Source organism: Notolepis coatsorum (assembly GCF_963971535.1).
Source record: "Notolepis coatsorum genome assembly, chromosome: 10".
In the NCBI taxonomy this organism is placed as follows: Eukaryota; Metazoa; Chordata; class Actinopteri; order Aulopiformes; family Paralepididae; genus Notolepis; species Notolepis coatsorum.
Window position 1 is genome coordinate 6,064,375 of NC_140174.1, and position 13,434 is coordinate 6,077,808.

General features: G+C 42.7%; 1 protein-coding gene across 1 annotated transcript in view; it reads right to left on the reverse strand.

The window, feature by feature from the left end:
* Positions 1-13,434, reverse strand: part of tecpr1a (tectonin beta-propeller repeat containing 1a) — a 114,591-nt gene that overhangs the window by 13,478 nt on the left and 87,679 nt on the right. Inside the window, exons 39-41 of the mRNA XM_084322326.1 lie at positions 3,028-3,124; positions 2,662-2,741; positions 2,084-2,140 (exon numbers count right to left, since the gene is read on the reverse strand). Coding sequence (XP_084178452.1) covers positions 2,084-2,140; positions 2,662-2,741; positions 3,028-3,124 — 234 coding nt within the window. The remainder of the gene's footprint in view (positions 1-2,083; positions 2,141-2,661; positions 2,742-3,027; positions 3,125-13,434) is intronic.

Here is a 13,434-nt window from a genome sequence, read left to right on the forward strand (position 1 = left end):
ATTTTATATATATATATATATATATATATATATATATATATATATATATATATATATATATATATATATATATTATAGTATATATATAGAATTTATTTTATATATACGCAATTAATATGAATTGATTAAAAAAAATCTAGAAGAGACGATGAGAATTATTCGCAAATCCTATTTCACCCCAGGTCTGATGAACAAAGGCCTGGTTGTTTTCAGACAGCCGAGTAAGCAGCAGCGGGTTAAAAGCCAGCAGACAATGTAGAGAGAGAGGGAGCCACACTGTATCCTACAGTACCTGGCCCACCCAGAGTAACTAAGGAAGGTTCTAGTTTTTAATGTAGTGTAGTTTTAGTGTGTCTGTAAATTTTGTATATTGTATTTGTATATTTTATTAATAATGTTGTATTTGACTTTTTAATTCTATTTTTAGCAATATACTGTAGTAGGCTGATGGTAATATGTACTTTTCGCACTATAAGCCGCACCTGAATATAAGCCGCAGCAGCTAAATTGAATGATGTGTACATATATAAGCCGCACTGGACTATAAGCCGCAGGTGTTTTAATGTTTAATTACCATATGTAAGGGTTCGTGCACAGAGGGGATTGTCGGGAAAGAGATGGCTGTTTGAGGAAGCTCCCATTTATTAACATTTGTTTAAACAGGAACGATAGCCAGTTAGCCAGTGCCGGGTACAGTAGGTAGCAACGTTAGCTCTCATAACGTTAGCCAGTTAGCAGCTCCGGGTACAGTAGGTAGCAACGTTAGCTCTAATAACGATAGCCAGTTAGCAGCGCCGGGTACAGTAGGTAGCAACGTTAGCTCTCATAACGATAGCCAGTTAGCAGCGCCGGGTACAGTAGGTAGCAACGTTAGCTCTCATAACGTTAGCCAGTTAGTAGCTCCGGGTACAGTAGGTAGCAACGTTAGCTCTCATAACGATAGCCAGTTAGCAGCGCCGGGTACAGTAGGTAGCAACGTTAGCTCTCATAACGATAGCCAGTTAGCAGCGCCGGGTACAGTAGGTAGCAACGTTAGCTCTCATAACGATAGCCAGTTAGCAGCGCCGGGTACAGTAGGTAGCAACGTTAGCTCTCATAGCGATAGCCAGTTAGCAGCGCCGGGTACAGTAGGTAGCAACGTTAGCTCTAATAACGATAGCCAGTTAGCAGCGCCAGGTACAGTAGGTAGCAACGTTAGCTCTCATAACGATAGCCAGTTAGCAGCGCCGGGTACAGTAGGTAGCAACGTTAGCTCTCATAACGATAGCCAGTTAGCAGCGCCGGGTACAGTAGGTAGCAACGTTAGCTCTCATAACGATAGCCAGTTAGCAGCGCCAGGTACAGTAGGTAGCAACGTTAGCTCTCATAACGATAGCCAGTTAGCAGCGCCGGGTACAGTAGGTAGCAACGTTAGCTCTCATAACGATAGCCAGTTAGCCGGCTAGCCAGCGCTAGCCAGCACTAGCCAGCACCTGCGAAATCGAGTGCCAAACTGATGATATCAGACGTTGATATCAGGAGCTATCAGCAGCTAGATAACATTAGACAACGCCTCATGTATAAATAAACTAAAGTGAATAGCTCGTTGACTGGGTCATTTTGTTTAATGCTTCAGTTATGTTGAAAGAGGAGCTCTGAGCTGCTCATACACTAGACTCTTGCCGTAATGGTTTGTTGATGTGGGTCTGTGAGGGGGAGGAGGATGGGCAAGGCGTGCACTGCTGCAGCAGATTTAGGAGTCTGATCTGACGGTCACAGAGCTGAGGGAGCGCGCCCAGTTAGCTGTACAAATCCATAGATTAGCCGCACCGTTATATAAGCCGCAGGGTCGAAAAATGGGGGGGGAAAAGCCGCGGCTTATAGTCAGAAAAGTACGGTAATACATGTTTATGTAAATACCATGTGCTGCTGAGACCAAGGACCACAATGGAAATAAGTCTGTGACTTTTTTGTGCTATCCTTGATAATTTTAGGATGCATGACTTGTTGTAACATGTAATGTATTTTAATAATTGTCAAATAAACTAAACTAAACCTAGAGAGAGGGAACCACGCTGCCGCTGTATCCTACACAGTACAGTACCTGGCCCACCGCCGGCGACGCACAAAGTCCTTCAAGGTCTTGTGTCCGTGGTACGACCTGCGGCGCAGAGGGGGGACGGAGAAGAGAGACAGTGAGAGAGAGAGCGGAACAGAGGAGACACTGAGGGCCATCACAACACTGAACACTGATCTCTCCACACACACACACGCACACGCACACACACACACACACATCACTTTAAAAACAGAACTGTATATTTGTATATTATTGTATATATTACTCATTACCTTTATTTCTTAAGCTTAGGATTGTATTTTATTCTTGTTACTTTTAAAACAGAACTGTATATTTGTATATTATTGTATATATTACTCATTGCCTTTATTTCTTAAGCTTAGCATTGTATTTTATTCTTGTTCCTTTTTATCATGTCTATTCAATTTTATTATTCATTTTTTTTATCCACTTTTTCCTCCTTATTTTAAAAAAAATTTCTCCCATCCCAATTTCGCCGTTTCCAATTCTCCCCTCCCCTGTCTTGAACGTTGCTCGCATATGCCCCCCACAGGTCGGTCGTCGTAATAGTGGACGGAGGTGGTGGAGCGACTGCGACTCACGCTGGAAAATCCCCGGCGTACTGCCAGCCCTCTCGGTCTGACCCCCCCGAGGCACCGTAGTCAATCTGCCACTCGGACACCTGTCGAGAGACAATCGGGGGGGAAGTTAGGAGACGGAGGAGAATCCGAGACTCTTGATACTTTAATGTCTGGGGGGTGATTTCACATTTACAGCTATTTATAGTTCAGTGCTCGAGAGTAAATGGAGAAAGTGGCGCGTGTTTCACAAGTTTCACGTCAAATTCACACCAACCGAGAAAGCAGGGTGTTTCCCCACCCTGTGTGTGTGTGTGTGTGTGTGTGTGTGTGTGTGTGTGTGTGTGTGTGTGTGTGTGTGTGTGTGTGTGTGTGTGTGTGTGTACCTACCCATGTCCAGTGAGGGGAGGGGGGTTTGGTGTTGGTCTTGGTACACTCATGTAGGCCTGAAGCATCGCTCCACATGTAGCGGTCTGTCGGCAGGCCTCTGAAACACAGGCAACGTGTCCTCACTTTAAAATAACCATACAACATATAATAATAACATGCATAATAATTTGCATCCGTTTGCTTATTCTAGCTTGTAGTCATTTTTTAAGTTGCTCTGCATCAGAATGAAGTGTTCCTTTATTAATCCCTTTGGGGAAATTCAGGTATCATAGCAGCATGGGGGCCCGGGGGTACAGGTAGGATAGGTATTAATAACAATAATATAGAACAAAGTGTAAGTAGTAGGGATGTCCGATATTATCGGCCGATATCGGCAGTAAAATGTGATATCGGAAAATATCAGTATCGGTAAAAAAAACTAAAAAAACAATAACAATTTTTTTTTCTTTTTTTTTACATTTATTTAACCTTTATTTACCCAGGCAAGCAAGTAAGAACCAATTCTTATTTTATTTATTGTCAAAAGTATGCATGTTGGTTTAATTCAACAACAAGAGATATGTAATGTTAATTTTTACTTTTTTAATGATCATATTTTGCACAGATAATGCTTACATTTAGAAAGCCTTTTGAATGCATCCAGTGAAATTATTAGTTACCTGAAATTATTCAGTTTTTTTGGGGGGAAACCCTGCATATATCGGTATCGGTTGGTATCGGTATCGGAAATTAAGAGTTGGACAATATCGGAATATCGGTAAAAAAGCCAATATCGAGCATCCCTAGTAAGTAGTAATGATAATAGTGATAACAGTAGTAGTAGTGAACAGTAGTGAGTGGCAGGATTTAATCAGACAGTAGTAATAGTGATGATGGTATACATGGTCCAAACTGTAGTAACACACTGCAACAGAGTCTGTGCAGTGTTTATTATTAAGAGCCAGACAGTCCTAACAGTGTTTATTATTAAGAGTCAGACAGTCCTAACAGTGTTTATTATTAAGAGTCCTAACAGTGTTTATTATTAAGAGCCAGACAGTCCTAACAGTGTTTATTATTAAGAGTCAGATAGTCCTAACAGTGTTTATTATTAAGAGCCAGACAGTCCTAACAGTGTTTATTATTAAGAGTCAGACAGTCCTAACAGTGTTTATTATTAAGAGCCAGACAGTCCTAACAGTGTTTATTATTAAGAGCCAGACAGTCCTAACAGTGTTTATTATTAAGAGCCAGACAGTCCTAACAGTGTTTATTATTAAGAGCCAGACAGTCCTAACAGTGTTTATTATTAAGAGCCAGACAGTCCTAACAGTGTTTATTATTAAGAGTCAGACAGTCCTAACAGTGTTTATTATTAAGAGCCAGACAGTCCTAACAGTGTTTATTATTAAGAGCCAGACAGTCCTAACAGTGTTTATTATTAAGAGTCAGACAGTCCTAACAGTGTTTATTATTAAGAGCCAGACAGTCCTAACAGTGTTTATTATTAAGAGCCAGACAGTCCTAACAGTGTTTATTATTAAGAGCCAGACAGTCCTAACAGTGTTTATTATTAAGAGTCAGATAGTTCTAACAGTGTTTATTATTAAGAGTCAGACAGTCCTAACAGTGTTTATTATTAAGAGTCAGACAGTCCTAACAGTGTTTATTATTAAGAGCCAGACAGTCCTAACAGTGTTTATTATTAAGAGCCAGACAGTCCTAACAGTGTTTATTATTAAGAGCCAGACAGTCCTAACAGTGTTTATTATTAAGAGCCAGACAGTCCTAACAGTGTTTATTATTACGAGTCAGACAGTCCTAACAGTGTTTATTATTAAGAGTCAGACAGTCCTAACAGTGTTTATTATTAAGAGTCAGACAGTCCTAACAGTGTTTATTATTAAGAGCCAGACAGTCCTAACAGTGTTTATTATTAAGAGCCAGACAGTCCTAACAGTGTTTATTATTAAGAGCCAGACAGTCCTAACAGTGTTTATTATTAAGAGCCAGACAGTCCTAACAGTGTTTATTATTAAGAGCCAGACAGTCCTAACTGTTTATTATTAAGAGTCAGACAGTCCTAACAGTGTTTATTATTAAGAGCCAGACAGTCCTAACAGTGTTTATTATTAAGAGTCAGACAGTCCTAACAGTGTTTATTATTAAGAGCCAGACAGTCCTAACAGTGTTTATAAGAGCCAGACAGTCCTAACAGTGTTTATTATTAAGAGCCAGACAGTCCTAACAGTGTTTATTATTAAGAGTCAGATAGTTCTAACAGTGTTTATTATTAAGAGTCAGACAGTCCTAACAGTGTTTATTATTAAGAGTCAGACAGTCCTAACAGTGTTTATTATTAAGAGCCAGACAGTCCTAACAGTGTTTATTATTAAGAGCCAGACAGTCCTAACAGTGTTTATTATTACGAGTCAGACAGTCCTAACAGTGTTTATTATTAAGAGTCAGACAGTCCTAACAGTGTTTATTATTAAGAGTCAGACAGTCCTAACAGTGTTTATTATTAAGAGCCAGACAGTCCTAACAGTGTTTATTATTAAGAGCCAGACAGTCCTAACAGTGTTTATTATTAAGAGCCAGACAGTCCTAACAGTGTTTATTATTAACACATTGAGTGCCAGCGACGAGATATCTCGCTTTTTAAAAATGTATTAGCGATTTGAATTCATATCTCATCAATCTAGTCTCACGTTAGTGCTGCAAACTCTCTCTGAGCTCCATTGGGAAAATACCACCCCCTATCGTCTCTCCCTATTGTACTGCACCCCTTTGGAATGGATTGAATGAAACACATGGGGGGGGGGGGGGGGGGGGGGAAGGAATCCTGCTTCCTCATTTTACTTCTCGGGCAAGTCACAAAAAAAATAGCATTTTTCAAAATGGTATAAAACGGAAATGAACCGATTAAAAAACAATCCGTTTTGACAATGTTGACTGCAAACAAGTCATTGATAAGCAACGGCCAAAATATGATCTTATACTCAGTCAAGGAGGGGAGCTTCCATAAACACGACAATATTGCACTCATTTCAGTCCTTCTCAAAAAAGACAAAGACCCCACCGAGTGCGGTAGTTACAGACCCTTAAGCCTCCTCGGAACCGATGTCAAACTGTACTCTAAGGTATTAGCCATCAGATTACAAAAGCATATGACGTCTTTAGTTCATCCGGACCAAACTGGCTTCATAAGAGGTCGCCTGATCACTGATAACATAAGACGAATACTGCACGTACTAGATGCAGACAAAGAAGACACCACACCTAAGGCGATGCTGTCCCTGGATGCTATGAAAGCCTTTGACAGGCTGGAATGGTCGTATCTATTGGCAGTATTAGAAAGGATGGGGTTAGGAAAAGGATTCATTGATATGATTAAAGTATTATACAAAGACCCATCGGCCATGATTACAACAGGTACATTCATCTCCAAAATCTTTCCGGTATCACGCTCAGCCAGACAGGGTTGCCCTCTTAGTCCCGGACTATTCGATCTATCATTAGAGCCTTTAGCACAATATATAAGACAATCCCAATCCATAGAACCAATCGTAATCAAGGGCACACAACATAAAATTCGTTTATATGCGGACGACGTAATATTGTTCATGCAAAGCCCCAACACCACATTTACTCAAGTTGATTGAGAACTTTGGTGATTTATCGGGATTTAAAATAAATTGGCCGAAGTCGGCTTTCCTTCCACTTAACACCCATGCAAAAAAATATACAACCCTCCCAGGTGAGATACCTATGGTAAAACATTTTAGATGCTTGGGTGTGGAAATATTTCCCACCATAAGACAAACGGTGAAGCACAATTACACAAAAATACAGAACAAAATCAAAGACGACCTGGACAGGTGGGCAAAACTTAAAAACTCAGTACAGGCAAGGGTATCAATAGTTAAGATGGATGTACTACCTAGAATCAACTTCATCAGTTCAATGCTACCGTTACCCCCTCCAGAGGGTTACTGGAAAAGATTACACTCCTCCACATAAAAATTTATTTGGAATAACAAACCACCTCGCATAAAAAGATCCACCGCACAGAGAAATAAAGCAGACAGTGGCATGGCAGTTCCAGATTTTTTCCAATATTTTAAGGCATACACATTAAGACCATTGACAATATGGTTTGATCCCCAGGCATTGGTATCCTGGAGAAAATTGGAAGAAAACATAGTAGCCCCACATAGAGCTACACGATGGCGCCGCAACGAACGGCTGCCTGTCTGTGCGCTCCGTCGAGACTGTGCTTACTTTTGTTAATATTTATAGTTTTTAGAGTTTTGTTTGTACCAACTGTTGGTGCATTTAATGTGTATGACCGTCAGTCACTCATAGACATTGGATTACGGGAAACTTACCAACTGGATTACTCACTGGACCAGCTTTCCGAACCGCAAAAATGGCCTGAAGAGATTCTCCGGAGATTAGGACCAGATCCTTTGTTCCTTGATCCCAGGAACAGAGGAACAAGACGGCGAGGGAAGAGAGCTGGGATCCGTAACAGGCTGAGATCCAGACGCCACCGAACACCATTGCCAAGTATATTGCTAGCCAATGTACAATCAATTGACAATAAACTGGATGACATCCGAGCAAGGATTCAATACCAAAGAGACGTTAGGGACTGCAACGTTCTCTGCTTCACTGAAACGTGGCTCACGCCGGAGGTTCCAGACCACGCAATTCAACCAGCCGATCACTTCTTTATCCATCGCAAGGATCGGTCATCAGAGTCCGGTAAACAACGTGGAGGAGGTATTGCCTTCATGTTTAACAAAAATTGGAGCGATCCAACTAACGTGAAGGAATTATCCAACCACTGCTCCCCAGACCTGGAATATATAACCATCAAGTGTCGTCCTTTCTTCCTCCCGAGGGAGTTAACGGCGATCATCCTTGTAGGAGTGTATATTCCACCGCAAGCCAGCAACAACGCCGCGCTCTCCAGACTCCACGACGAGGTAAATAGAATACAAGCGACGAACGTTAACGCCGCCATTTTGGTGCTGGGCGATTTCAACAGCGCCAGTCTGAGAAAGGTATTACCTGACTTCTATCAGCATGTGACTTGCAACACCAGAGGCGGTAACATCCTAGATCACTGTTACACGCAATTTAAAGGTGGCTACAAGGCTCATTCTGATAGTGGCTTTGGTAAATCAGATCATGCGTCAATCTTTCTTTCACCAAAGTACAAACAGAGAATTAAAAGTACTCCTGTAGTCTCGCGAGAGGTGCAGAAATGGGATTTGACGTCAGAGGAGACGCTCCGGTCTGTGTTTCACTGCACAGATTGGAATGTGTTCCGCGACACAGATAACATTAATGTCTACACGGAAACAGTGCTGGACTATGTTTGTACTAGGGTGGAAGAAACAATCCCCACTACCAAAATGAGAGTTTACCCAAATCAAAAACCCTGGGTAGACAAATCCGTCCGTGAAGCTCTGAGAGAGCGCACCAAAGCATACAACGACGGCCTAGTGGCAGGCAACATGAATGACCACAAGGTGGCGCGATACAACGTAAGGAGGACAGTGTCAGAGGCCAAACGGCGCTACAGGGATAAAATTGAACTCCAGTTTGAACAAGCTGACTCTAGAGCTATGTGGCAGGGGCTCAAAACGATGACAGACTACAAAGGCGCCTCCCTCAAACTGAACAGTGACATCTCCTTAGCAAATGACCTCAATACCTTCTATGCGAGGTTTGATGCTGGTAATAACAACACCAGCTCACAAGCCACGGCAATGGGGGGGGGGGGGGGGGGTCGGCTGCTGATGGAGGCGCAGTGTTCAGGGTAACAGAGCATGAGGTGAGGCGGACCTTTAAAAAAGTGAATATCAGGAAGGCAGCAGGTCCGGACGGCATCCCCGGCCGCGTCCTAAAAGTCTGTGCCGACCAACTGGCCCCAGTATTCACTGACATATTTAACCTGTCCTTAGAACAGGCTGTCATCCCCACCTGCCTGAAGAAGTCCACTATTATCCCTGTACCCAAAAAATCCAAGCCTGCTTGCCTCAACGACTACCGCCCTGTAGCTCTCACCTCCATAGCCATGAAGTGCTTTGAGAAGCTAGTAAAGGGCTACATCTGCTCCTCCCTCCCCATCAACATGGACCCCCTGCAATTTGCATACCGCCCCAACAGGTCCACGGAGGACGCCATAGCCCATGTGCTGCACACAGCAGCATCACACCTGGACAAGAGGCAGGGGAACTATGTGAGAATGCTATTCATCGACTACAGCTCGGCATTCAATACCATAGTCCCCTCCATACTCATAGCCAAGCTCAGGGACCTGGGCTTGAACTATGACCTCTGCCAGTGGGTCTTGGACTTCCTGACTGGCAGACCCCAGGTGGTGAGAGCAGGCAACTGCACCTCCTCATCCATCACCCTCAACATAGGGGCCCCCCAGGGCTGTGTTCTGAGTCCCCTCCTCTACTCCCTGTACACACACGACTGTGTGGCTCAGCGGAGTAGCAATACAATCATCAAATTTGCTGACGACACAGTGGTGGTGGGCCTGATCTCTGCCAACGACGAGAGGGCCTACCTGGAAGAGGTCAAGGTCCTGGCGGGATGGTGCCAGGAAAACAGCCTCTCCCTGAACGTCAGCAAAACAAAGGAGATGATTGTGGACTTCAGGAGGTCGGGGGTCAAGGACTACAGCCCCCTCAGCATCGACGGGGCACCGGTTGAGAGAGTCAACAGCTTTAAGTACCTCGGAGCCTACATATCCGAGGACTTGACATGGACCACACACATTGACAGTGTTGTGAAGAAGGCACGACAACGCCTCTACTTCCTCAGGCGCCTAAGGAAGTTCCAAGTCAGTCAGAAGATCCTTAAGAACTTCTACTCATGTACAATAGAGAGCATCTTGACCGGCAACATCACCTCCTGGTTTGGGAATAGCACTGCACAAGACCGAAGCAGACTACAAAGAGTGACACGTTCAGCCGAACGCACAATTGGAGGGGGGCTCCCCACCCTCCAGAACATTTACAACAAGCGTTGCAAGGGCAAGGCTAAGAGAATCATTAAAGACTCCAGTCACCCGAACAACTGCCTCTTTGAACTGCTGCGGTCAGGCAAGCGATACCGGAGTCTCAAGGCGAGCACAGAAAGACTCAGAAGAAGCTTCTATCCCCAGGCCATCAGGCTGCTAAACGAACAATGAATGAACACTACACAACAACAACCACCAAACGCACATAGCACACACACCCACACGCACACACTCACTTTAAACAAACACACTGTAGCACCCACTCCACACACTTTATAGCACACACCCACTTTAAACAAACACACTGTAGCACCCACTCCCCACACTTTATATTTATTGATGAAGGATTGCACTACAACTCGTACACCTTACTGTAAATTGTACCTAAAATTGTACCTCATCCCATTTCTGCTTTGCACTAGATAGTACTGTACATTAGTACACTGCATAGTATTGTATATTATATGGTAACTCAGAACATTGTACATATGTCTATACCGAACACTGTGACCTCATTTTTCTTCTTCTAAATTACATGCTATATTATGTTATTTGATACTATCTTGTCTAGCACAGTCTCTGGAGCGTAACAGTAAGAAGCATTTTGTATGAAAGTATTCTGTACTTCTGTATGACAACTATTAAAGAACTTGAACTTGAACTTGAACTTGAACTAGACTGAAGGACATAGCACACACTAAACTACCAATCAAGCACTGTGAGCGGAAATTTGGCCCCATAATTACCCATGCAATCCGGATATGGCGTGAAACACAAAAAAAATATCCTAACCCACAAAAATGGCATAATCATATACATTTACACTAATCACACTCCCTTATTTAATAACAATGCACTCTTAATTGAAAAACGTCCTATAAGATTCCCTATTATGGGAAGAGCAAGGCATACACTCATTAGGGGATATTTTTAACAACCAGGGTTTTTGTAGTTATGGAGAAATATGCACAAAGTTTAACCTCACCGGGTCCACATGGCTTTTTTACATACAGTTACAGCTATGTTTGAAGTCTCACGGTGTTCCATTAGACATACCAGTTGAACACCACAGATACCACAAATTCTTCTATGAAAGAGAGACATCGAGAGGTTTTGTATCAGGTTTTTTATTATCAATTACTAACGTCCTCGTATGAAACCCTCCAACTAGACTCTGTCTGGAGGAGGGATATACCAGACCTGGAAAGTGACTTTGATTGGCAAGGAGCATGGGCAAATGTCCGTCTTACATCAAGGAACCCGGACCATCAACAAATCAATCTTAACTATATTCACAGGACATACTTGACTCCTATAAGACTGAACAGAATGGGTCTTAAACAAGACTCAAAATGCTCCCAATGTACAAATGGAGACGAAGGGACATTTATGCACATGTATTGGGACTGCCCACCTGTTAAGGCATTCTGGAAAGATGTGACCCATCAATTATCAAAACTCGTATCTTGGAATTTACCAGTACACCCCTCTGTATTACTATTGAATGATGTTTTTGAGTTTGCAGTAAATCCACAGCTAAAGAGATTGGTTTTATCGGGTATCACAGTAGCTAAAAAACTGATCGCATCACGCTGGTTTCAACCGGAAAAAATTTGCCGGAAGGTTTGGTTTCTTACATATCTCGATGTGATTTATCAAGAAATATCTACAGCAAGAATTCTGGGTCTCAACGAATCCAAAATGTCAATGTCGTTAGAAGTGGTGGAGAGAATAAAAGCTAGCTTATAATGGTAGTGTCTGGTTAGGAGTGAGGGATAATGGAGGTGCTATCCAAGGAGGGGTCCGGGAGGGGGGGGTTCGAGCTGGAGCATATGTGTGTAGGGTTTTAGATAATAGGTATTAGGGGTATATCCTGTATAAGGCATTGGTATAATTGGTAATTTCGTTGGATATACACTGTATACGGTAAAATATTATTATAGACTTTTTTTGTTTTCTGTTTCTGTACTTGCATGTCATTTTAGCCACCTTAATTGTTAGTTTCATTATGCATTGTGTGTTGAGTACTGACTTTTAATAATTTTTGTTTTGCAATAAAAAAAAAAAAAAAAAAAAAAAAAAAAAATGATAAGCGACGGCCAGATTAGACACATAGCCATAATTTAAGACATAGTTTATGCGTTTGCAAATATGAGAGCTCTATCATTGAAGTGGACGCTGGCATACGGAGGCGTTTAGCGCTCCCCATGGCTGGCAATCAATGTGTTAACACTTTGGGTGCCATGGGTTAAATTCATTATATACCATAGGTTGCCGGCTCTATTTGTCTATGGAGAAGTACCCCTTCTTTGCATGGCTATAACTTTTTTAATTCTATTGCTACATTGCCATTATTAGGGCCCATTCAAAGTCCTATATTGTTCATTGTGTAGCAACGTTAAACTTTTTCATTCACATATTCATAGTGTTGTGAAGGGCCAGATTAAACCGAATATATATATTTATTATATATATATATTTAATTGTATTTGTATATTCTCTAATATTCCCTGATATCCCTTGTATATTCCTTGTACAATATGCATTGAATATCCATTCTAGCCTACTGAACATCCCATAATAGTCTCCATTCTACTATTGGTCGAGACCTTGGTGCCAGGCTGCCATACCCCCCAGACCCAGTTCAAACGTACCGCTCAACATGTACGAACAAGTCCTAGTTCCGCGTAGGAATCTGGCTACCGCACCACTAATGGGACTATTTGTTCATAGTGCGTATATATACTGCGCTACTAAAGTAGGACTTCCTTTTCAGTCCAGTTTCTTACCCTCCAATAGAGTCACAGACGTAAAGCCTCCCCGCGACGCCACGTGTGGGAGTAAGGCCAAGTTCGGCTTACCATCGGTATTGAGACATCGTGTATATTAATATTTGAATAGTCATATTTGGCACTATATCGTCGAGTTGGACGTAGTCTATTAAGCTAATAATAGTCTGTTAATATATAGTGCTTCGTGCGGTGAGAATACTACCGTAGTCAGTACCCCATCGTTTCGGGCAGAGAACTGGCTGCTTATCCAGGGTGGTTGACCCCACGTGAAGCTGCACCTGAGGAGCCCCAGAGCCGACGAGCGAGTGGACCTGTATACCGGATTATTCTACCGACGACAGCCCGCCTTCCCCGGCACGGATTATGCTTTGTATACGTTGATTATTCCATGGATAAAGACCCCCGACACTGCCGTGTGTTGGAACCCCCCCCCCTGGAGAGGACGCAAGGTGAGGAGACGCTCTGCAAGACGAGGTCGCTTCACGTCTCTCCTCCGTGGACCGGAGGACGCCGGCCCACAAAGAGTCCACCTGCTTTCATCTGTGGTCCAAGGATCGCCGGCGCATTGAACGGCACTACAGTGGGTTC